Genomic DNA, 18329 nt, shown 5'->3' with positions numbered 1-18329 from the left:
TTTTTAGTTGATATCTACTGCTTTCTACTGGAAGTACGTTCATGGTGTTCTTTCAAATAATGTTAGAAAAAATAGTCATATTGTGAATATACCAGCCGGATTTAAACGATACTTTAAAGTACCACTGGAAAATAAAGTGTTAAAACTAATTTTATACTAAAAGCGTGACAAATTTGTTTTAATTCACAAAAAAACTTAAATACTATTAATAAATATTATAATTTTTGTTTTAATATGACTTTCCGAAGTAGAATTATTGTAGGAAATTTCTGTAGACGTTGCCTGTAATATGTTCAAAATTAAAGCCTATTTTCAGTTTATGAAATATAAAGATCTAAATATTTAAAAAAATCTTTAGCAGAATTTTTGGATATTTTCCTGTTAAAGACTTTTCATTAATGATCGTTATCATAAATAATTGCATCTAAAGATTTAATTATTCTAGTATAAATTACGATATCTATTTTAATTACAATTAAAATAATTAAAGGTTACAATTTAAATAGCTTTATCTAAATCGCTCTGATTTGCATAGTTTACTTTCAAAATTTCAGTGAATCGTTTCATAATGAATAATTTAATCTTATTTTTCAAGCATTAAAATAAATTCTTTGCGCAGTTGTATTTTGATTTTGCATCACAAAATTTAAAGAATTATTATAAAATGATGCTTCAGTAGTATACATTTCAGTAATATAAAAAAGAAAGTAAATTACGTAAAAGTTAAAAATGATAACCGGAAAAAATCAGATAAAATTAATTTGAGAATCATGCGTAAAAGAACGAAAATATTTGAAAAAATAAATTAATAATACTTTAATCAATGTTTTTCATTTTTATCAAATCAAGAGTATATGAATACAAATAAATACAAATCAAACAAAAGAAGTTAAGATATATATACTTAATATTTCATTTTTTTGAATCCATTTATATATAGAATTTATAATAGTAGTATATATTATCCAATATTACTAAAATATTTAATAAGCGTTTATGTAATTTTTTTTAGTTCTAATGAAAAAGTTCAAAATTAAGAAACATACCTCTCAATCCAAGCCTCAAATCTAATAGAAAAAGTGCGAAATGTAAAATATGATTGTAAAAAGCATAAGAACTTAATTAAAAAAAAATAATCTTTTGAAAATACATTTCGTAGAATTTTTAAAATTATTTAAAGGTATTCAGTGTACCATTATAAGCTGAAATTGATTTAAACTTTCTTATTTCTCTTCTTTTAATAAATAATATCATTCTTTTAATACTTTAATATAATTTCTTTATTTTTTTACTAAAAAGTAACGAAACTTTTTTTTAAAGGAATAATGGGTAAATAAATAATGCAAGCAAATATTTTTTTTTTTATTATCACTCGAAGGAAACTAAGCAATACTGTTAACAGCTAACTGCTTTTATTTCGTTTATATTTGACGATAAAAAAAATCAAATCTTGTATTTGCAACTACTTTACATATATGTCTCTCGTTTTAACAGCATGATCACATTTCAAACAGTCGAAATAAGTACGAAGTGATTTCAAAAAAAGAACTTTTATCATAATTCTTCTAGAACTCTATATAATTTTGGTAATAAGAATTACGGTATGCAAAATTCCGTAAATGTTTTAAAGTTTCCAGACTGATAAACAGTTTTTAAAAAGTTAAAAAAAAAATGAAACGAAATGTAAAGTAGCAGGCAATATAGGAATACTGAAAGTTGCGAAAATATTTGTATATCACTCTATAAGATATGAAGATGATTTGAGATAATAGTTAAAAAGTGAATGTTGAATTTTCCCTTCTACTGAGCTTAGCAGCTATCCCGTTTCTTACTTTCTATGCCCAACAATTCTTTTCTCACCTGTGAGCATATTGGATGGCTTAAAATAAGTATCATACCATTGTGATTGATATGAAAATCACACTTGGAACATTACAAAGTATCCAATAGTCTTTCATTTTTTCATCTTTGTAGATAGTATTAATAATTTCGCTCACATCATTCTGACCGTTTCCTTTTCAGGATTATAGTATGTAACGCAGACTGTGTTGTGAAAATTGTATCAAATAAATCTATTTGCAGTTATTATTGAATGTATTAAACGTTTTCTTGCGTATTTCTCACTGAAATTTGGTTCGAGAATTCAAGAGATAATTGCATCACCATTTTAGCTTTTCCTTTGGTAACAATTATCAGCGTTATTGACAAATAAACAGAATATTTTCTTTATTTTTATCATCCATAATCAACATTGTCTACTATTGTGGTAAAAATGTTGAATTCTTATAAAAAAAATTTCAGTTAAACAATAACTTACTGCCTTCTTCAACAGGGATATCTAACAAAGAAAATGAAATCAATTAACTGTAGATAAAATTCAAACTTAATTTTTACTTAGTTATTTACAAATGCATTTAAGCAAACGATTTACAATAAAAATCAAACAAGTATACAAATAATCTAAATTCTTTTCTCTTTTTCGGTTGTAAATATATGTTTTACAGTTATTTTATATTAAAAACAGGAAGTATTTGTTTGCTACTTAATATATATATATATATATTTCCAACGGCTAAAGAAATGATTTTGGAATATAATTCTTTTACTTTTTTCATGTCAAAAGAAACATTTAAAAAAATGGAAACACAGTAAAAACATTTTCTTTTAACATCTTTCAGGGAACACTGAGTTATTTAACTTCTGGAATCGAAAATATTTTCATAAGCTGATTTAAATTTCAAAGATATTTCAATTAGAATATTAAATGAAAATCACTCAAAACCTTTCTAAGGATAATTCTATTAGTGTGATATTAAAACTATTTATTAAAGCCAAATATACTGCTTTTTGTAATTTCTGAATTTGTAATTCGTATGAAATTCTTCTGTCTTAAGTCCCAAGCCAACTGATTCATCAACCACCGCGAATAGTAAATCAAATCTGAAATCAATTATAAAATAACCACTACTTGCTCATGCACCAGTTACCCGATAGAGACCACCATCGATATAACCAACGCAATTATACTGCTATTACTTTATTCTCCAGAGAAGTAAGAACCTACCTTTTTTATCTAGCAGTTTTCCATCACCGAACTCACCATAGAGGGACCATAGAAGTAAGTCACCATAGAGGGACTTATTAAATGGCAAGGAATATTGGCTTTTCTCTCATATCACCTGCCCCCCCCCCGGTGCATCTATCGTTTCAAAAAATGAAACTAAAGTTAATTATAAATTAACCGTCATCGGTCCATGTACTAACTCAATACTAGAAATTATAACCGTCATCGGGATGTGGCTAACACAACCAAGCTACCATAGCTCTAGAGTCTGGGAAAATGGTAACTCCTTACTTAACCGGAAGCTTTTTATCTCCAGATCCGCTGTGCCTCGTTGAGGGACTTATTAAGTAACAAGAGGTATATCCATTGTAATGGTATCTCAGGCTATTCGGTCCATCTATCGTTGCTAATAGTAAATCGATTCCGAAGTCCAATAAAAAACATCCAACACCAGCCCATACATTAGTTCTCCAATAGAGATTATGACCCACATCGGATTGTGGTTAGCACAACGTTACTGTCATTGCTTTAATGTTTTGGAAAGTGAGAGCCTATCTAATATTTATTTAACAGTTCTTCATCCACATACTCGCAGTATTATAAAGAGTGACTTACAAAATTATAAGAATTATCTCTATACAGAATTTTTATGTTTAAAATCTATATGATAAACAAAATAATTCAGAATAGTTCAATTTATTTGTCAAATCTCTGTTGATACTGAAATTATTCCATATCAGTAATCAAATCCTTATTTAGAAAAGTAATGAAATAACTTTTCAGACATAAAATTAGAAAATTATCTCTTTTAGAGAATAATAAGTGAAGTCATCTCTATTTAGAGCTCTTCAGAATTAAAAATTGTAACAGAAGCATGAAAATCCAAAAGGTATGCTTAACAGAAATGGGAAATAATTCACTATAAAAGTACCAAAAAAGATGATAGATGAAAACTCATAAGCAGATCGTAATATAATTGAGTCATAATGATAGAAGAAACGTGTTATCAAATTCAAAGATTTTAATGATGTATTAGTCACATTTCAAAGCACATATTTTAAATATAAAAGATAAATTCAAAATGAAATGCGATAATGAACCGAATTTTTACCTAAAAAAATATTAGAAGACTGAAAAATAATTAGTAATAAGAGCTCTTTTTTAAAGAAGCATACCTTTCATTCCAAGTCTCCAACCTAAAAAAAAAATCTTTTTGAATATAGTCATGGTTGTATGTAAATTTTAAAACTGCTTTCGAAAATATTCATAAAAATATCTGTTTAAACGTTTTAAATGAGAGCATTTGATTGTGAATTAAATCATTGAATAAAAAATAAGTTTTTGATTTTTTGTATTGTCCTTTGGTGTTTTGAGTTTGTAGATATGTTTTTTAATGCACATGTAATGATTTATCGCTTTCTTTTCATTTTCTGTTGTACTTGAATGCAGCAGCATTCACACCTGGCCACCATTTTTTCTGCTTGTTTTCGTTATTTATAATCTTTCGTAATCTGGATTTGATTATTCTCAAAAAACAAAATTACGATTTTGTAAATTAGATTTAGAATGTTAGTATTGAAATGCTATTTTATACAAGGCCATATATCTCATAATTCATAAACCGTGTATTATTCGTTCGTGGTCTGGTATTACACCAAGGAATTCCAATAACTATGATTCAGCGAGTGGGGTTATTTTTACAATATTTAAAAAAAATCAAATAATTTATTGTAAAGTGAAAGTTCAGCTCTAAAAATTATTGTCTATAGGTCTTTCCGTATAATGAAATTCTATCTCAAATCTGGGAATTACAACCCATCAATTTTATGTCATTCACCAAAATGAAGCTTGTATCCTTCAAAATAATCAATTTGAATAGAAGAATTTTTAAATAAATAGCATTTCTAGCATACTTTAAAAATATTATATTATAATTTTTTTATATACATCTTGAATATAACGGTTTATCACAAAAAACCAACTTAAGAAAGAAATCCAAAGTATGTACTCTTGTTATACATTCTTGCTTTCAAATATTATGATATTTCTTAAAATAGCGAGAAATTTCAGTCAGTATATCATACACGGTTTGGAATCTGAAGCAATAGATATTCGACAGATGAATGCATAAAAGTCTCGTTTTACATATTTTGAAGATTATTCAGTTGCAGTTGCAAATATTATTCCAGATCTTAGGAATAACGATCAACTTTCTCTTCGTGTTATATAATATGTTTCACTGAAAGCAGAAATCTACCGATTTAAGATCTGGAATTCATGGAGATAATTTTAGTAAGCGATTTAAAAACTAATTTTAAGACATATACCACCTTATTGAATTGAACAATAAAGATATCAAATTCTAAAGAAATTCAGTGAATAATAATAACAATTTTAAATCGGCATACATTTATGAAAGTTTTGGTTTGGCAATTCCTTTGCAGTTAAAGCAAGTTATTTAATAATGGGCTGTATACATAATTCTGCAAGGAGAATACTAACATCAGAAATAGAAGTCTTGAATTAAAAAAATACATGTGAAATGATTTCTATTACTTTTAAGAATCAACGCATTTTGAAGGAGACAATTCAATCCACGAGCATAAATAAAATATTCATTAGTTTTTTTTTCAAAGAAAAATTCAATTTAACTCAGACAATGTCACTGAATTAAAAAATTTCGATTTACAACAATCAACTTCCAAAATATTAATTATTATAGTAGGGTTTAGTTTAGTTTAGTTATATTAACGTAATATTTTTAAAGCAACACTTGGTCTATTTTAGGACGAACCTCGTAATTTTGAACGGCGGTCAGAAGACGGGGATGACGACTGAGCTGGCACCCCTTCACCAAACTTCCACACCACACAAGTAGGAGGACTTTTGGCCCTTAACGGATTTAACGTGCACCACCCCCGCTTATGCGACGGTACTTTGGTGGAATCGGATCTCGAACCAGAAGCAATTTAAGTTAATAAATCAACTCATGAACAGAGGAATAGGATCCTACTTACTTTCCGTATCACAAGAAGCATGGGAATATGCAATTGTTCAGTGATGAAAATTTCGAATTCCAATATATTTCCCATGAGCTATCGTATTCTTGTTATGAAACGATAATGCCTGAATTATTCAATATATAAATAATAAACATTTTATTCAACGTAGCAAAAAATGAGGCTGATAAAATATGTTCGAATGAATTTTAATCTATCGCCTCTATGGTCTCATGTTTCGAATTTTAGGATAGAGGATTCGAGATTCGAAAAACGATTCGACCAAATTACCGTCAGTTAAGTGAATATGATGCGCGCTAAATCAGTTTTTTCTCTGGTGAAAGGAGAAATTCAGAAAAGGGGTGTAAGCTCAGGCGTCATCCTCGTCATGTAAATGCAGTCCTTAATTAAGAGATTCCCAAATCCATATTCCTTTCAAACTGGACATTAATAATACTAGATTAAATTAAGCTATCTCTTCGTTTTAAAATAAGGCATTAATCACAAACATATCGCAATAAATAGTCCTGTCTCTGTTTTTAAATTCCTACAAATTATAAACGCATGAACTGCTGCAAAACAATTTTTTTTAAAGAGCTCATAAGTATTCATCAAATATATTTTTAATGCATGAATTTTTTCTGAAAATTCAACAAACATACATGTTTTTTTTTCCCTAAGAAGAAAGACCATAAATAGAATTTTACCTCCTGGTCCACCTGGTATAACTAAAAAAAGAAGAGGAAAACATATTCAGTCCAGTGAAAAACTATTACACTGAATTTGTCATTTATGTATAAGTCAACAAATAATCATCTTAATTAAAATCATAAGAAAATTATCAAATAATTTAATGTGAATATTTTTGTTAATTTTGATTAATTAATAAAGTATTTTACAAATTGTTATCCGATTTGTCTCAAGCTCTTTAAAATAAAGCGTTGGAATCAGTTTTCACACCTTTATATATCTGATAATGCTCTTAATATAACATGAAGTTTTATGCACCCCATTACTTTGAATTAAATAATCAGCAATCGAGTAATTTTATATAAATTTTGACTTCGCATGAGAAACGCCATTTGATAGTGAACATCAGAAAAACATATTTCAATAATCCATGCAATTTAAAAGCATTAATCATAATATATATTTCATATCAAACATAATATACATTTCAAGATTAAAATTGAAAAACAGTAAGAATTAAAAGAAATTAAAACACATCTTTGTTAACAAACATTAAAGTAATTTTTTTTTTACACTTGTAAGTAAAATATACAAAAAGAAAGTATTGTAATCGTCAACCAATTCGACATCGTGATTATGGAGAATATACATTTTTCAGACCTCTCTGAGTTCGAAAAATACCTTTACAGATGTATGTCTGTCCATCTGTATGGAAAAACGATAACTCAGTAACGCTTTGAGCAAGAAAGAGGAAATTTGGTTTTACACCGGATTTCTAAATTTACATCAAATTTTTTGCTAAACCCATTCAGAGAAATTGTGCGCCCAGCTGTTCAAGCATAAGGAAACTCAATAATTACAAAATATAAAGATTGGCACACAGGTTTAGCATTTAAATTCAAGAATTTTATTGAACGAAATCTTCAAAGAGCTGACCATCTGCAGGTTTATATTTTTGCTTGCACGTAAACGCATTAGGAATCAATAAACGATCTGACGCAATTAAATTGGATTTATGATAATGTGATTACAATTGTACAGACGCGATAGTTCAAATATGCAAATATAAGCAATTTGACATTCGGTTTTATGACTTACGTGTGATTTTGGTTTAAAAAAGGTGTACGTACACACTAGAAGATTTTTTAAAAAATTTTAACTTTAAAAATCCATTTTTTTCACAGTAGGTCCTTAATATGTGTTTAAACTTATTTCAGTAAGAAAAAAAACCATGTTACACTAACTATTAAGTAGTTGGAAAGGATGCCTAATATTAGTCTTCATGTTGTCTGCCTCAATCAAGTTATAACAATATATAGCTTTTTTACTATTTTTTTTATCGACAATGAATAGAAAAAGGGAGATTTTTTCTGTAATTTGAACTTTTAAATAGCTATTAAAAACTTATTTCTATAAACATAACTTTAATAGCACAAAATATCCATTGTTTCGTACAGATTATTTTGATATATAAATCACTGTATTTGGTTAATTTCTTGTTGAGGTATTATTGTTTGGATGAAGCAACACAGTGGAAAAATATCATTCTTCATAAAATTAGTTTCAAAAAAAAACGTAACTAGAGTTTTTAGTGAATGTACCTCAAGAAAAATAATTATAACTCGAGAAATATTCCGAATATTGACAACATCTTGGCATCGTTTGAAAGATAAAGGATCAGAGAACATTATTAAGCAATAAAAAAAATATTTGATATTTTGAACGATTTTCGAAGTTTCAAGTGTGTACGCACACCTTTAAATCAATCAGTGATTAATTGCCAAAAATAGTCGTAAAGCATTGCATGGTATATTAAGTAAAAATGCTAATTTTTCATCATTTTTTTTTGGTTAAACCCATTCAGTGAACCTGTGTATCCGACTGTTCAAGCATAAGAAAATTCAATAATTACATAAATAGCTAGATATTCTTATGCCAAATGTCTATAATTCATAATTATTCTTCACTAATGACATGTAATTAATACACAAGTTTTCTTTTCTATGCAACATAGAATACAAGAGTTCATATGTGGAATTGAAAATAAAAATTTCAGCACTTGGTGTTCGCAGTTTTGGTGCTGAAAGTTCATAATTATACATAGAGGGAAAGCAGGAAAAACACTTTTATAATGAATATGGGAGATAGTTAAAGGATGACTACATTCTCTGGATTAGTAAAAGATACATATTTTAAAGCAAAGTAGTAGGAGCACAAAGCAAGTTTTAAAGACGATATAAACCTATATAAATAATATAATGATGAAAATTACCTAGATTTACAATACAAATTTAAAATATACTATTGCCTTTTATGAATACTAAACGAAATTAAGATTCCAATTTATTTTTAAAAAATGTTTTAAGTCTTGTTTTTAAGGTTTGGTTTGGGATTCCACATCTTTTACACAATTTTTTATTCATCCTTATAATACACGAATAAAAGAAGATATATTTTCATTAATCACATCAAATGGCAATAATTTCTTCAAAAAAAATATGATCACTTCTTCAAGAAAAATATAATCACTTATAACTGTTTAACATACCTTCTATTCCATTCTTTGGGCCTAAAAACAAATTAAAAAAAATATTGTAAATGTCTACAGTCATGAAGTTATTAAAGACATATATCGACAAAATACATGAAGAAAAGAATTTATAAGGGTTTTTAAGGAAGGAATACTGTGCAACGAAAAGGAAATAAGTCACTTGCTTTAATTCTAAATCTCTTATACAGATAGAAATAATCTTTTTTAAAGATATATATGCATTTTTTAAAAATATAGTTCTTCAAATAAGCTTAAAATAGAAATTTAAGAAAAATAGAATTTTAATATCATTTTTTTTTCTTAATAGATAAATGTCAAATTTTTATTTCAGCATTGTTCAAAGTAAGTTCGTAAAGTTTTATTGAACTTTAATATGTGCAAACATTTGTTGAAGGTTTCAAGTATTTAAATATGGTTAATTACTTCTGTGAGTAAATGCAATGCATTTATTAGTTGTAAAAATGAAAGAAAACCTTTCCAAAAGTTTATTTTACAATTTTTTTTCCATCTGCCAAGTAACAAATAATTTTCATACAAAAAAAAGTAAAACAGCCCAAATTTTAAGGAAATTAAAAATATTTTTATGGTTACCGAATTGAGAACTGAAATAAAGGTTTCTTCAAGACATTTACAATCGTTAAACATAATTTCCTCCCATATACCAGGCGAAAAGGTAATTTCTAAAATGTAAAACGCTAATGCTAAAAATCAAAATAATAAATATTAATAACTAATACAAAATAATAAATACTAAAAATCTAATAAATAATATGAAAATAAAAAATAATATTAATATCTAATAAATAAAATAATAAATATTCAAAATTTTAAATATGAAGCATGTGTACTATAAAATTCCATATTATATTTTGTAATTGCATTTGGCATTTAAAATCAATTGATATAATCAATCAGTAATCATCTAACAAAGAAGTAAAAACATCATACCTTGCATACCAATTTCGAGGCCTGAATTGAAAAGAACATTATTAATTCTTAAAAACAGTACATAAATTTGAATTTTATTAAAAATATAAAAGCGTTATTTGTGTTTGGTTATATAAATGAAGCATAACTTGTTTATAATATGTAAATAAAAGTACAAAAATTACGTATATCATCTTATGTATAAACGAAGCCAACTTGCATCAACTTGTATATAGATTGAAAATCAAGAATAACTTGTATAAACTTTCCCATAAAAATAAAAATATCAACTTCTAGATAAATTTATAAATAAATTAAATGTAACTTTATAAATATATAAATCAAATAAAACTTGTAACAAATAGATAAATTTATAAACAAAGTATAAATTGTATCAACTTTTATATAAATATATTAATCAAATCTATTATATAATATGTAAATCATGTTATGGTTTAATTTAACCCTTAACTGGGGACGTGCGGTCTGTGAGACCGCAGCGATGGATTTTCGGTCACCCCTATTCTATTTTTAGCTCAATTGAATGGATTGACCCAGTAGCTTCCTGTTTTGTGATCTTCAATACACGTCCACTTTTTCAACCGATTTCAGCAGATGCTTTTTAAAATCATTCTGTTATTTCTTTGGGCGCGGTCTCTAAGACTGTTCCTCTCTGTTAGTGTCCCAGTGATAAACAAGGCTTAGCAAATAGTGCTAAAACTTGGGCCTCGAAATATCATCCAATTTACTGATTCTGTTATGAAGCAGTGCTCCAGACACTATTAAATGAAGCAGAAAGTGCTTTCAGTGATAAGGATAATTGTACAGACAGAAGAGTTTTTCGATGAAAGTTCGCCTTCAACTGATTCTGATATGTACAAACATAATTAATTTTTCTAATGATAACGTATTTTGAAAAATTTATAATATATATATATATATATATATATATATATATATATATATATATATATATATATATATATATATATATATATATATATATATATATATATATATATATATATATATATATATATATATATATATATATATATATATATATATATATATATATATAATTTATAGGTTGATTTTTATACTAGTTCTTAATATGTATGTTTAAAATGCCCTAGAAAACCATGCTATGAAAGTCACACAAGCCGATTAAAATAGAGCCAATTTTACCCATTGTCAATTTTTTACTTTTATTTTTCATATAATTGTTTAATTTTACATCATATGGTCTTCTATATACCTTCATATACTGTAAAAATAAATATGGTTTAAAAAGTAAAAAGTAATATGCTTTTTCAAGAATATTATTTATTATAACATGTAATTCGAGAAGAAAATGTATGTTCCAACACATTTACTTTTTTCAATGATAATATGTTTTGCAAAAATTTCTAAAACATATATATATATCAAGAAAAATATCTGTAAAATATATTGGCAGTTTTTCATACTAATACATTCATTAGAAAATTTAATTTTAGTGTAAATGAAATGCTTCTCGTAGACCGCACCTCCCCAGTTAAGTCCTAAAATTTCACCTCTCCAGTTAAGGGTTAATTAGGTTATATTTTAGCATGGCATTATGCATGTCAGTTGACTTTTAACTGGATACTTTTTTATGTCTTTCTGTGACATCGTAACAATACATTTTTAAAGGAATTAATTTATTGTATTTTGATATAAGCTAAATTCGCCATTCCGATTTAATTTTCAAATCATTTTCACATTTTGAAGGAAGGAAAATGGCATTGGTTGGTTTCCAAACAAATCATAAATTTATATTCAGCTAGATGTTAGTTGATATATTCAGTTACATTTAGGAAGTAGTTGTGGTTTAGATGGACATTAATTACTGCCACCTTTGGCAATTGACAAGAATAATGATTGTGTTTAATTTCACTTAAATCTTTTATGCATAACTGGGTGTCCATGACACTCGCAACACAATAATTTAAAGTATAAAATTTACATAGACAATATGGCTTGGTTATCCTAACGTTATAGTTTGTTAGCCTTACATTAATTGTATACTTATACACTTGCTGAATTATACTTTATGAAGTTGAACTATACTTATGAAGCAATTACATTATAATACCATTAAAAACCGGAATTATCTGGTTAGAGATCTTTTAACTGTAAATTTCATCGTTATGCGGTCTTGTATGTCTTTTCGCAGGACAAAAAATTATGTTTCTGATTCTGCATACACACTTCTTAGTTAATAATAAGAATCTGTCTTCCTCAGCCTTCAATAATTGAAGAAATCATGTGATTGCGTTGATTACAATGCGTTGATTTGATAAACAATGAAAATGATTCATATTTTGAAAATGCAATCTATTGGGTCAAGCATTACTAAAGAAGGTATTAAAAAATTGCCAAAATTAGGAAAAACATGAAACATAACCTAAATGATAATAATTAAAAGGAAGAGTTTTTAAATTTTTAAATGGTGTAAAAATTATTTTTGAGCGAAAAACATTTTATGGAACTTATGGAGGTAAAACGTTATAAAATAAAATAAAATTATAAATAATAGTAATAGTACAGTAAATTTTATATTAATAAATATTAACTAAATTGTCTTTAAAAATTACCCTTAAGCGCGTATTTCCACTCTCCAGTACTTTTTCATGTGGAATTAGTAACTTTAGATCAAATAGTCTGGCCTACAGAGTTGTAACAGACACTTACACGGACACATACGTTAGCCTTCATTATCAGTAGAAGAAATAACTAAGTAACAAACTAAAATCAATATCCTCGTGTTTTAGAAAGTAATAAACAGAAATAAGGAAATTTTTCTACCATATAAATATGAAAATCAAGCGAATGAATATTGTGGCGGATTGATTGTTCAAATCACGTCCGGGTCACTAATGTGGCGGATTGATATGAGCGAGGATAGAACCTGGGACCTTGTGGTTCGCAGTCCAGTAACATGACCACGATACAAAAACAATTGCTCGGGTAGCGTTGCTGTTAATTGGCTTATAAGCTTTCACCACATTATTGTTTTTTACTAAAATACAGGAAAACAAAACAGAAACTTACCGGGAATTTCTCCGTTGATACCTAGTAAGATGTTCGTTTCTTATTTATTTTTGGTAAAATTCCAAAAAGTTTTAAATGTATATAATTCTTAGGAATAATTCGATAAAAAAATTAAAATATAACTACTAATTTTTTTCATTTTCAAATTACCAAATCTTTATATATTAAGGATGAATCTTTCTTATTACTAGGAAATTTATCTTATTAATTAGAAAATCCATGTTATTTGAAAAAAAAAATTACTATTTGAATTACTATTTTAACATGAATATTCAGAAAAGAAAGTTTAAAACAAATCATTGCTAACATACATTTAAACAAATTCAAAAATATTTTTACTAATATTCTCTTTAAAAGCCTACATAATTATTTTTACTGATTATCTAAAAAAAAGCATTGAAAGCAAATATACTAAATAAAATTCAATATTCCTAGCAATATTTTTTAAAACTTAAAAAAACTTGCGTCAAATAAAAAATAATACGATTAAATTCATTTTTCAAAATAATGTTGTTGTTTTTTTCATAATACATGATAATATAAATGAATATTTCTACTTACATAATACAAAAGTATTTAAGGTATAATTAAGAATTTAATTCTACTTTCATTGGTCGGAAAAAAAAATTTTTCTACAACGCCTGAATGAACAGATTCATTCGAGAAACAAAATTACAAAACAACTTTCAAAAATATTTTAGTTGCTATTTTTAAGGAAATAAGAATTTTTTTGATTGGCCTATATTATTCTTTTGTTATGATAAACCTAAGTGTAAATGTGGAATAAAAGTAAAAGGATAAAGTACATTCAATATTTAAGCATTATATTTATAGAAGCGTTCGATATATAATAAAGTATATAAAATTTTCAAAAACAAATTATTTTTTAAAAAAATTTGTTTAAATATTTTATAATATAAATTGTGATGTATTTACATCAAAATTTCGGAAAACCGAATTTGAGTGCAAAATTTATGTGGTTCAAAGATGTGCTAAAACTCTGTATTTACTATCATAAAATAAATTATGTTTTGTATTTAAAAGAATAATTTCAAATATAAATAACAAACCTCTTATTCCAAGTCTCAAACCTAAAGAGAATTATTCAAAAATAGAATATAATTTAATAAAGTATAGTAACTCCAAAAATACTTCTTTTCACAAAAATATTTCTGATAAAAAGTACGTATCTCTCTATTTTATAGACAATTTAAAAAATGGTTATTCGGCAATCAGGATGGATTTATGAGGTCAAGTGTACAGGGTGGTTATAATTAAAGTTCCACTTTGAAATGGTTAATAAAGGAAAACTCCTGGAACAAATGTTATCAAACTTGGTAATAGTTTAAAGGAGTTTATGGGAATTTCTTTTCCTCCAAAAAAATTCAAAAATACACCACCAGGGGAAAAATGGCTCTGTATGCAATATTGGCAAGCAAACTATGACATGTGAAGAAACCGGTTTCAAATGTGTTTAATCGTTTCTAAAACGTGTTACAAAGCATGTTCAAGGTGTGTTATCTCAAAAGCACTGCTTGTGGCGATGATCTGAACAATTTGGCAGAACTGAAAGAAGCGATGCACCGACATGTGCGCAACATTCTTCCTGATATGCTAAGAGCTATTGTTGAGAATGCAGTAATGCGATTTAACTTGCTTTCAGAAAATGGTGGATGCCACATTCAGCATGCTTTGCAAACACGTTTCAGAAAAGATTAGACTTCTTCTAAAAGGATGTCTTCATGTACTATTTTGTTTAACAAGAGTTTTATGAGTTTTTGAACTTTTTTTGCCAGAAAAGAAATTTCCATTATCTCCTTTAAACTATTAACAAGTTTGATAACATTTAGTAAAGTAGTTTTCCTTTTATGACCATATCAAAGTAGAACTTTAATTACTACCACCCTGTATTATATGACAAAATTAATTCCTTCTAAATTATTTAATTTATAATCCTTTTAAATATAATTTTTTAAAGCAATATTCACCAAGTTTCCTTCTTTTTACAATGAATATTTCGATATCAAAAATATTTGTTTGTTTTTTAATAAATCAAAATGATAAAAATTTAGGTTTTTATGTAATAAAGAAAAAGAACAAGCTAGAAAAATTGCCAGCTCAATTGTAAAACCAATATTAAAGGAGGTCAAATCTCTAGTCTAAAACAATGCAACATGATGCTGTTTTTGTATTGATTCATATGGTTTAGTATCCATTGCATTCTATGCGTATCGATTATTAAATAACGTGGCTTATAAAACGAATGACAGCTTAAAAACGTTGTCATTTGAATTAAAAGAATATGGAAATTCTGCTTTATTCCTTTCAAACTGTCTATTATACTTTTATCAAAACACACGAGTGAAATTTCTGATGAAATAATGAAATCAGTTTGAATTTTATCACAATCATTAAAAGAATTATTACAAATAGCTTTAAAATTAATTTTGAAAAATTTATTAAAATTAAATAAAAAGGAATATGGGATTTATATGAGGAAAAAAGCTATATCACATTGAATCCATTTTATTTTTAAATTCTAATACGAGAATGAAAATATCTACGATGATATGCTTTGAAGATAATGAAAATATTTACAATATCAATTAATTTATTTACTACATTGATATTTATGGCTCCAAAAGAAGCTAATTTTTTTTTCTTCGAACACTTTCAGAAATTGAATTTAAATAGTTGTAAACTGAAGTAATTTTTTTCTTTACAACGTTGCAAGATGTTACCACGAACTACATTGCAATATGAAATCAATCTTTTGAAAAAAATTTTTTTTTCTTTTGTTGATTATTCCAATCAAAACAGTTTTCGAAAAAAAAATCTTATGAGATGTCTGTTTTTTTCTTATATAATTATCTACTTTTCCCCTGTTAACTAAAAGTCATTACTAAACATTTATTTTTATTAATAATAGACGATATTCTTCAGTATATAGAACCTAAAACTATACATATTAAAAAGGAAAAAGGAGTAAAATATTAAAAAGGAACATACCGCTCTTTCCGTTAGGTACATCTGATGAAGAAAGAAAAAAAAATTAGTTTCAGATTTTGCAGTCAGTTGAAAACTGGATTGTATTTTCTTTATTAACAGCAAAGATTTGCAAGCAAGTGCTGTAAAAAATTTCTGTTTAGGACATATTAATTTAACTCCATTCAATTCATGAATCCGTTCGAATTGTAAAAATATCTAACACTCATGGGATAAATTTCATAAATTTTGTACATTTTGAAAGTTGAATATTTGGATCAATGTGTAAATATGCACATTGAATGACACATATTATGAAGTCGGATTTTGTTCAAACTTTGATACTGAATTTCGATTTCCTTGTAATACATAATTCCAATGTAAGAAACAATTAGGAAATTCCAACTGTCTAGATAGTTGCGTTTTCTTGAAGAATGTTAGATGTAATAGTTTTCTTAAAAATCCAATTATAAAAGTGCTTAGGTAAAAAAAAAACTTAAAGTGCTTTATTGAAAGAAGGGGGCATAAAATCTTAAGATTCATTAAGATATTCATAATGAACTTTTGATAAATGTATATTATTATTTTATTCTTGTAAAAAAAGAATTTAGATCAAATTTTTAAGGTGGTATATAAAATTTTCAGCCTTTGTAAGCGAGATAAAACATGCAAATAGAAATATTATTTCACATAAATGAATTGTTAAATTTTTCGGCAAAATCATTATATAGCATTCCATGGAAAAAATCTGACATATAAATTCCATTTTGTGTTTGCAGTAAAAATCTTTAGAATATTTTCCAATTTATGATTACAGTGAAAATTTTTAGAATATTTTCCAATTTGTGTTTGCAGTAAAACTCTTTAGAATATTTTCCATTTCGTGTTTGCAGTAAAACTCTTTAGAATATTTTCCAATTTGTGTTTGCAGTAAAACTCTTTAGAATATTTTCCAATTTGTGTTTGCAGTAAAACTCTTTAGAATATTTTCCAATTTATGATTACAATGAAAATCTTTAGAATAATTTATCTGGAAAAGTGATGACAATTACATTTTAGAAAAGTTAATCCACATTATTTCATAAAATTTCTTTTCAATATATGGAAATTATTTTTAGCCATGATATATGATGTCGAAGCCATGATTCAGAAAATTTGTATAGCTAGGATTGATTATTCAAAGCATACCTTTCAGTCCAAGTCTCCAACCTAGGAAAAAAATTTTAAACATAGTAAAATTATTCAATAATGCAACTACTGGTGATTATTTATTTTATTTTGAAGATTTTTCAAATAAATACATCATGAATGTAACGTTACGGTCTTAAATATGAGGTTTGCGGATATCAGAATTATTTATTTTTATTGAAATATTTTTGATGTAAATACACTTATTCACCTTCTTTGGGAAGCAGTTAGTCTGGTTTTTATGTGGCGAATTCATAATGAAGAAACTGTTATAGTGTGGTTGACTACATTGAAAAGTAAATTTTTTGCGAAATTATGATTTTTTTTAAATTTAATATTTTAAAATTTGAAAAGGTTTCTTTATAACACCATTACAATTTTGTTCCTAACTCGATTTTTTGGGAAGTCATACTGATTTTTATATTTCCATTTACATTCGTTTTAATACTATTTTAAATCTTTAGATGGTATTTTTTCAAATTCTAATCGTTTATCAAATTTTCTTATGAAAAACTTCATAAATTAGAATCTAACGTATATTTTTTGTTCAAATTTGGTATAATAATTTCTCAATATATTCTGCAATTCCTAAACTAAAGAATAGGTAATCTATGCATTTAGAAATATTTTTATAGTTATTTTATTGCTTTGCAATGTGAAAAAAATAATTTTTTATTGTTATTTATTAGCCTAAACTCAATATTTAAAGACTGGATAGAAATACAGCTTAATTTTTAGTTTAGTAACAAAATAATATATTTCTTAAACTATCAGCGATTTTTTAAGCAAATAATTTGATAAGCCTCTAAACTAGAAGATTTTTTCTTTATATCTCTTTTTAGAAAAGAAA

General features: G+C 26.3%; 1 protein-coding gene across 1 annotated transcript in view; it reads right to left on the bottom strand.

Moving 5' to 3' along the window:
- LOC129971915 (PE-PGRS family protein PE_PGRS33-like) overlaps nt 1-18329 on the bottom strand; it is a 122642-nt gene that overhangs the window by 47275 nt on the left and 57038 nt on the right. Inside the window, exons 32-41 of the mRNA XM_056085893.1 lie at nt 17480-17500; nt 16316-16336; nt 14377-14397; nt 13307-13327; nt 10253-10273; nt 9302-9322; nt 6771-6791; nt 4240-4260; nt 2318-2338; nt 1047-1067 (exon numbers count right to left, since the gene is read on the bottom strand). Coding sequence (XP_055941868.1) covers nt 1047-1067; nt 2318-2338; nt 4240-4260; nt 6771-6791; nt 9302-9322; nt 10253-10273; nt 13307-13327; nt 14377-14397; nt 16316-16336; nt 17480-17500 — 210 coding nt within the window. The remainder of the gene's footprint in view (nt 1-1046; nt 1068-2317; nt 2339-4239; nt 4261-6770; nt 6792-9301; nt 9323-10252; nt 10274-13306; nt 13328-14376; nt 14398-16315; nt 16337-17479; nt 17501-18329) is intronic.

This window comes from Argiope bruennichi, chromosome 6 (assembly GCF_947563725.1).
Source record: "Argiope bruennichi chromosome 6, qqArgBrue1.1, whole genome shotgun sequence".
Lineage (NCBI taxonomy): Eukaryota > Metazoa > Arthropoda > Arachnida > Araneae > Araneidae > Argiope > Argiope bruennichi.
Note: the sequence above shows the minus strand (reverse complement) of the source record. Positions and strands in the feature narration are given on the sequence as shown.